At 31.4% G+C, this 8306-nt stretch overlaps 1 protein-coding gene across 1 annotated transcript; it reads left to right on the top strand.

Moving 5' to 3' along the window:
* The first annotated feature begins 1312 nt into the window (after nt 1-1312).
* Nucleotides 1313-7877, top strand: LOC131061728 (laccase-12). Its single transcript, XM_057995538.2, has 6 exons — nt 1313-1500; nt 1608-1759; nt 1870-2114; nt 5814-5942; nt 6309-7253; nt 7347-7877. Exons 1-6 carry the CDS (start codon nt 1384-1386, stop codon nt 7475-7477), a joined length of 1719 nt encoding a protein of 572 aa, XP_057851521.2. The 5' UTR covers nt 1313-1383; the 3' UTR covers nt 7478-7877.
* Nucleotides 7878-8306: the final 429 nt, after the last annotated feature.

Raw genomic sequence — 8306 nt, 5'->3', positions numbered from 1 at the left:
AAAATAGATAAACAAGTAAACAAATTCAAAATTTAAGCAAACAAATAATAATTTTACAGTGAATGCACAATACAGGAAGTTACATTGTTCCCTATTAATAGCTACATGGAGAGGAGAAATAGGATAATGTCTATTTTACTAAATCTGCTTTTATTTGCTTAGTTACAGCAGTATATAGATGCATATTACATTATCCACTTAATCTAGAAAGTCTCCAAAAAGAAAGAGAAGAGACAATAGGAGAGGGAATTTATGGAAGTGGAATGGTCTAAGATAGTTGGATTTCAAACCTAACATATATGACTAATTTAAGAAAAAAAAAATAATGTTTATATTAAAAATTATATATGAATAAATATTATTTATATGCCACAACACTAAAAGTCACTTGTGTTTATGTTCAAGGGGTTGAGCTTAACTGGTTAAAACATTGGGTTCTCACTGTGGAGACCCAAGTTCAATTCCCAATAGAGACATCTGAAAAAAAACAAAAGTCACTTGTGTTTATCTTTACATTTATATGACTAAAATTTATTTACATTTAGACATATACAAGTAAAAGTCATTTACATTTGCATGTATATTGACTAAAAGTTATTTATATTGTAATAATTTTTTTTGTTTATGTTCAGATTTAGACTAAAAATTATTTACATTGCCTAACTTAGGTGTACTATTGTCTTTTCTTGAAAACAAAGTTTATCTACAGTCCATTTAAGTAGATGTACATATTTTAGTGTAGTACATATTCCCATGTGTGTTTTTCCACTTATATAACTTAATTTTATGTGACTATATAACCACTTCCCTATTTTAGTTAGACTTAATGTATATAGATATAGAGCTTTTCTACCGACCATATTTAATATTAGGTTTACCATTATCTTTGCTTGGAAATAAAGCTTTTCTGCGGGCCATTTTTTCCTTTTACTTTAACAACCTTGATAATATTTGTTTGTTATAATAGGTGGCCTTTTCTTGCAGTTAATTTCTTCCTTATGCTGTAAGTCTATCAATAGAAGTTTCTGCCAAAGAAGATGGATCTTGCACGGCTTTACTTAGTTAATTATAGAATTGAAGAGCAGCATGAATAGAAAATCCATGGAGAAGTTCAATAAAAGATGGGTGCAGTGCAGGTCAATGACCATGTTGGAAAATGACACATATTCTTTCGGTTGTGTGTCTATTATTTCTCTTTTAGGGCCAAGCCTGTAAACCGTCATGAACTTCACCTACAGCTGTCTATCAATCAATTGAATGATATATCTCTGGCATAATAATTTAAGAAGGTTGTTATACGGTGGAACACACATACAGAATATAAATTTCCACAAAGGGAGATTAAAGTGGAAAGTAGATGTGCGAAATCCAAAGCTTTTAAGCATGCCATCTGCGGGAGATTCGTTTTCAATGGGAAGGATTGTTTTCATTTTGCTCTTCTTGGTGATATTCATGATTTCTGCTTCGAATCCTGCAAAGACAATCAGGAGAACATTCATTGTAATTCTGTTATATTTTTCAGTTAGACTTAATACATAGAAATTCTTGCAGCTATGCCCAAGATAAGATTTCTGTATGCTTAACCAAATTTCTTGTTGATCTATCAGATTGAATCGACGACGATTACCAAGTTATGTCACACACAGAATGTAATCACCGTCAATGGACAATTACCAGGCCCAACTTTGTATGTTAATGAGGAAGATTCTGTTATCGTACGTGTTCATAACAGGGCAAAATATAATGCTACCATACACTGGTATGTACTATGATTCATATCAGTTTCTGTATTCTTTTCTTATTGGAAAAGAGCTTTTATATATGAATTATGTGGGCAACTATCTATATATGTGTTGATTTTGTTTTCAGGCATGGGCTTCAACAAATGCGTACACCATGGGCTGATGGACCAGTGTATATTACTCAGTGTCCCATTCGACCTGGTGGGAGTTACACATATAGATTCATTATTACGGCTCGTGAAGGTACTCTATGGTGGCATGCTCATAGTTCATGGCTTCGAGCCACCGTTTATGGAGCCATTGTCATCTTTCCGAAACGGGGGGCTTCCTATCCCTTCACCTCGCCTTATGCTCATGCTCTCATCCAACTAGGTTAGCATTTATTGCTAATTATTTCACTGTTTATAGAGCTCTTTTATATAAGATTTTATTTTCCTTTTTATAAATTTTTCCTTACTATTTTGATGTACGATATGAATGTTCTGCAATGTCTTAACACAAATCACATGTATATTAATGCAAAATTTTAGTTAGCTGTATCATATAAATTATATTTTTGGAGTTTCTATATAAACTTTGTAAGACTGTAATTCTTCCTCTGAAGTTGAAGAAATTACTAATCCAATGTTGATTTGAATTAGTTATATTTTTTTTTAGTTTCTATAAAATTTTTGTAAGACTAGTTCTTTCTGTAATGTAGAAGAAATTACTATTCCAATATTGATTTGAGTTCTTTCTGTGATGTGGAAGAAATTACTATTTCAATATTGATTTGAATTCTTTATATGACATTGATTTGAATTCTTTATATGATGTGGAAGAAATTACAATTCAAGGTATCAAATTTGAAGATATAGTTATCTGAGCTTTTCATGGAAGAGAATAGATAATATAGACTGAAATGAGAACTTTTCATGGAAGAGAATAGATAATATAGACTGAAATGAAAATGAAAGAAAATAAAAGGTTAAATTCAAAGGAACGGTCTAATTTGTCGACTAGAGAAAATTTATTTAGAAAATATCTGTTAAAATGATGTAGCAAGTATCCCAGTCCAACTGTCAGTATTGACAGGTTTATAAATCAATGGATGTTTAAAGTTGCGTGTGAATAATAGATATCGCCAGAATCTTGCCTATTTTATCCAAGCAACTATGCAATTGAAGAATAAAACGCATACGACCAAGGTCACAAGAAATCATTAGTAAACAAAAAGTATTCAAGAATAGGCACATTAACAAGTCACAAGCCTTGAAAAAAGTGTAAGTGTTTGAATAATGAATAACAAATCATTCATATATTGAATGTGTGTGAATAAGAGTGGAAGATATATCAATCAGAGATGTGGACATGTTAAAAGTCTTTGAATAATGAATAACAAATCATTCATATATTGAATGTGTGTGAATAAGAGTGGAAGATATATCAATCAGAGATGTGGACATGTTAAAAGTCTTTAGTTGTCAATTACTTTTAGTTAAGTGTCATGTTAGATTTTAGGTTTGTAGGAATTTGTTGAGTTTCATTGAAATTATCCTCTTTGTTAGGGAATGAGAGAGTCATCAGGTCATTGTATTAGAGCTACTTTGAATATGACTTCATCAATGGGAACATCTTAAGAGCTAATTTATGTAGAGGAGAATGTGATTTTTGTTTAAAATTTTTTGTGTCTATTTAAGAAAGAAAAGAAAATAGTAATGATAGACAATTATATTGATTTGGAAGAATCTAATTCTGTCATATTGATTTGTTACTTTGTAGCAAGTCTTTCTAGAGGTTGAGAAAGGTTCCACCTTCTTAGTGGTATATAAGGTCATAGAATTTTTAGTTCAAATTGAATAGGATGGGAAGGAAGATTTACGTAGAGTTAAAAGTCCCAAGTGAAATATGCCAACAATGAATAATTACTAAAATTTTGGACTGCTAGTAATTTATTTGATATATTGATGATGCAATATGTAGAATTTTGTTTGTTACATAAGTACAATCTATTGTTGTCCTTTTGATCATCTTGTTTGTGAGATTGAAGAATGCTTGTGCCTTTGGCCAATTGGAGAATTGTTAGGTGTTGAGATGAAGGAATGGAAGCATACTCATTGTAAGCTACAATTTTAAAGAAATAAATTTCAAGAAACTAAGGAGAAAAATCCCTTTAATGAAAAAGAGAAGGTTTCTATTGCTAGTGTTTGCGAAATGAAAAAAAATATGATAGGTTGAGGTTGTTAATTGATGTAACCATTGTTGATGTGATAGATATATTGGCAACAAAGAACATCTAAAATAGGTTTCCAATTAAAATATATACTCCTTGACATGCCTCTAATTAGGTATTGGAAGAGAACAAGTGCTTGAGTTCTTAAAAAGATAGTAGTATGGTCATTTCATAGTTTAGTAAATGCTTAGTTGTAGGGAGGATGTTGATGATACTTGAAGATGGAAAAGAATGTTTGTAATACATCAAGATATGGTGGATGTCTAAGAAAATCTAGTTATTCATTAAGGGGGAGTGTTAGAATAATGATTAATTAAATTATTCACACGTTGGATATGTGTTAGCTAGAGTTGTAGATGTGTTAAAAGCATTTATTTTGTTGCCTATTTGTTCTAGCTAGATGTCATGTTAAATTTTGCAGTTGTAGGAAGTTGTTAGTCTTCACTAAAGCTATAAAATTGTAATATCTTTATTGAATGAATGAGAAAGTTGTGTAACAATTGTTCTTGTATTAAAAAGGCCACATTAAAGAAAATGCATGTCTATTAAAACATCATGTACCAAAAATTAAAAAGCTAAAAAGAAGTCCAAAATTTTACCCAAGAAAAAATAACCTTTAATTGTCAAACACTTTACCATAGGCAATAAAAGTGATAGGAACTCATTTAATGAAGGCAAATCAACAAAAATGAATACAAGATCTATTTGAAAAACAATTCATAATCAATTGATTGCAAAGAATTGTAACATATTTTAGAGTTTGATTGCATCCACGTTAACATTGATCTATTCAACCCAAAACCTTATTCAACTTCAATCTCTTATGAATTCTAATGTATCAACATCCTATTGTAGCCTTGAGACATGAGAGAAAAGGCAATACTCAAAATATACATGTCTTCTTGTAGAAAGAAGACATAGGTCACATAGTAGAAAATATAATCACTAGTAGTTTTTTCTTGTAATAGTTTAAAATATTAGTGAATACCTTTCTAACAACTTGATTATGGTTTGTAAAAATAGAAAAATGATTTTAAAATGTTGATGTAAGTAGTTTGAAGCATATAAGACATCTTTCTCATAACACTAATAAAGAAAATAAATTAACTTGACCTACAAAAGAAAAATGCACAAAACTAAAATTAAAAAATCAGAAACATAAATAACTACAATTTTTGGTGTTGTAGAGTATTATTACAATAATTACATAATACGAAAGCTTGAATACGTTTGAAAATAATTTATATTTATTTTAAAGGGTGTCCAAATCAGACCAACTTAAAAATGTTTAAGAAAGAGTTTTATTTACTAAGTTGTTCATACAAGTCTTAATATACCTTCGTTCATTTCTTTTTATTCTAATGGGTTAAGTTGTGCCTTAGAAGTAAGGAGGACATGATCACGCCCAAGTGAGAGGGTTGTTTAACCTCCTAGAATGCTATGATTCTTGTTAGCCCCATGTGAGAGGATGGTTTAATTTGTTAGAAAATTTTTTCTTTGGTAAGATAACACAATCAATGATAATTATTACGTTTTATAAGCATGCAGTACTAACATTGACACCTTATGGAATAGTTTCATTGAAAACATTGAGACTTAATGCACTATGTCAGTTACTTCACTTAGGCATGTAAACATGAATATTTTCTACGGTTCTGTCAATTTTCTTTCGTAAAAGTCCAAATCACAAGTGACGTTTTTTAAGATCCCATGAAAAAGTTGGGAACCATACCAAATCCTCTTAATGGAAATGCATTTAAAGCAGGCAGCATCTGAAAAATTAATATTTTTGTTTCCTACAATTATAGATAGCTATCTTCATTTAGCCTAGACATAATGTGATTTACACTATTTGACAGGAGAATGGTGGAACAGTAACCCCATAGATGTTATAGATGAAGCAATTCGTACAGGAGGTCCTCCGAATATCTCAGACGCATTTACCATAAATGGAGAACCAGGCGACCTTTATCCGTGTTCTAAACGAAGTAGGATAATACATACATTATAAATAAATTTTAATTATATCTATAATTTTATAAAATAACTATTTTTGGATTAGATTTGTATAATATTTTTTTTCATCAATGTTTTGGATCACATTCCTTGATCTATTATCAGGATGAAAATAGAGAGCATGCAGAAGCATGATCTTTACACTTCTGCATGTTCTCTATTTTCATTCTGATGATGAATCATAGAATGTGATCCAAAACATTGATACAAAAAATTCATAGACAATCTAATCCACAAATAATTGATTAATATTTCATAAATTGTGAAAACCTGATGTCTGTTATAACTATATATAACTTTTCTTCTAATGACTTTCATTTTGTACATAATGAATGCAGATACATATCGGCTTCCGGTGAGAAAGGGAAAGAGGTATCTTCTGAGAATAGTTAATGCTGCTATGAACTTTGAAATGTTTTTCTCAGTGGCACACCACAAACTAACAGTAGTTGGTGTGGATGCATCGTATACAAAACCATATAAAACAAAATATGTATTTATAGCTCCAGGACAGACCACTGACGTTCTTCTCACAGCCAATAAGCCCATAGGTAAATACTATATGGCAGCCCGGGTTTACTCCAGCTCACCAATTGTTGCCTTTGATAACACTACAACTACTGCCATTTTAGACTACATTGGAAGCTCAAATTCCTCATCTCCAGTAATGCCCAAACTTCCCTTGTACAATGATACTAGAAGAGCCACAAGGTTTTCAAGAAATATTCGAAGCCTGGGCTCTAAAGCCTTCCCAGTGCAGGTTCCAAAACATCTGAAAGAAGATCTTTTATTCACAGTAGGCTTCGGACTATTTCCCTGTCCTTCTGGGCGTACTTGTCTAGGCCCAAATGGAACGAGACTGGCTGCAAGTATTAACAATATATCCTTTGTCTCCCCCAGTATTTCCATTTTGCAAGCCTATTACTTTAAGATCAATGGTGTTTTCACCACAGATTTTCCATCAAAGCCTCCAGTGAAGTTCAATTATACATCAGATAACATACCTTCGAGCCTGTATACTCCATTGCGAGGAACAAGAGTTAAAGTGCTGGAGTACAATACTGCAGTGCAGTTGGTGTTTCAGGACACAAACATTTTTACAGGGGAGAACCATCCGATGCATCTTCATGGATACAACTTTTACGTTGTGGGATTTGGTTTTGGAAACTATGATCCTGTAAAAGATCCGTTGAAGTTCAACCTAGTTAATCCACCAAAAAGAAATACTGTTGCAGTTCCAGTGAGCGGTTGGGCCGCCATAAGATTCTATGCAGACAATCCAGGTAACTATGGTTTTAAGGCCTGAAGCAATTTTGTATAAGCTGGGTCTACTTATGTTTGCTTATATGTGGTTCTGAAGTAATTTTTCTGTGCAGGAGTATGGTTTCTACATTGTCATATAGACGCGCATTTAAGTTGGGGATTAAGCATGGCATTGCTTGTGAAAGATGGGCCAGGGAAATCGGCTAAACTGAAGCCACCTCCTAGTGACCTTCCCAAATGCTGAGAATCATCACATATTAACTAAATAAGGATTACGACTTTTCAGTTATTGCTCTATTATTCAATAAAGATATAAACAGCTGTTATCCATCTTCTATCAAAAATATTGTTACAATACTAGGAATATGTTTACAGAGCATATTCAAACTTCTATGGTTAGATCTTATTTTTCAATCATGTCTAAACAGGGTAGTCAAATGCCCCAATTAGCAGTGGTCTCCTCCATTTTGTCCATTGCATACCGATGTGACGATGAGAGGATGATATGGAACAAATTGATTATGCATAGTTTCTAAAAATCTCCGTGCTATTTCTATCTATATCTTAAAAAAGGAGGAAAACAATTATCATTAAAATAGTGGTGACAGTTTACTCATTTGGCTGATTGGTTGATATTATGTGAACATAGTTTGTAACTGGTTAAAAAATTTGTTGTTCTTCACTTAAATACAAGATTTTTAAAGTGAAAATAAATAAATAAATAAAGATATAGATCATTTTCTTATCATCCACATATATATAGTTAGTTATGTAGTATTATTTTTTTATCTTTTATAAAAAATGAATAATTTATTTATAGCAATTGTAATTGTGGAGTTATTGTGGTTTAATTAAAAGAAATCTGAAATAAAAGTATCATGAATAGATACAACTAATAAAATAAGTACAGATTTCTCTAGACTTTTTTCAAGCATATGCAAGAATATTGCTACATACAATAATAGAGAAAATAATATATATAGCAATAGAATGAGAATATGAAGACAAATTAATAGTAGTACTAGCACCTTTAATTAGATCTTATATGTGTTTGTTTTGTCTATTTTATGCAC

The sequence above is a fragment of the Cryptomeria japonica genome, chromosome 10 (genome assembly GCF_030272615.1).
Source record: "Cryptomeria japonica chromosome 10, Sugi_1.0, whole genome shotgun sequence".
NCBI lineage: Eukaryota > Viridiplantae > Streptophyta > Pinopsida > Cupressales > Cupressaceae > Cryptomeria > Cryptomeria japonica.
This window is presented reverse-complemented; position numbering and strand designations above follow the sequence as displayed.

Excerpts from the sequence above, each read along its gene's own strand:
- LOC131061728 (XM_057995538.2), top strand. The coding sequence starts at position 1,384 with ATGCCATCTGCGGGAGATTCGTTTTCAATGGGAAGGATTGTTTTCATT. Across the intron at positions 5,943-6,308 it reads TTATCCGTGTTCTAAACGAA|ATACATATCGGCTTCCGGTG; the intron begins GTAGGATAATAC and ends TAATGAATGCAG. Across the intron at positions 7,254-7,346 it reads ATTCTATGCAGACAATCCAG|GAGTATGGTTTCTACATTGT; the intron begins GTAACTATGGTT and ends TTTTCTGTGCAG.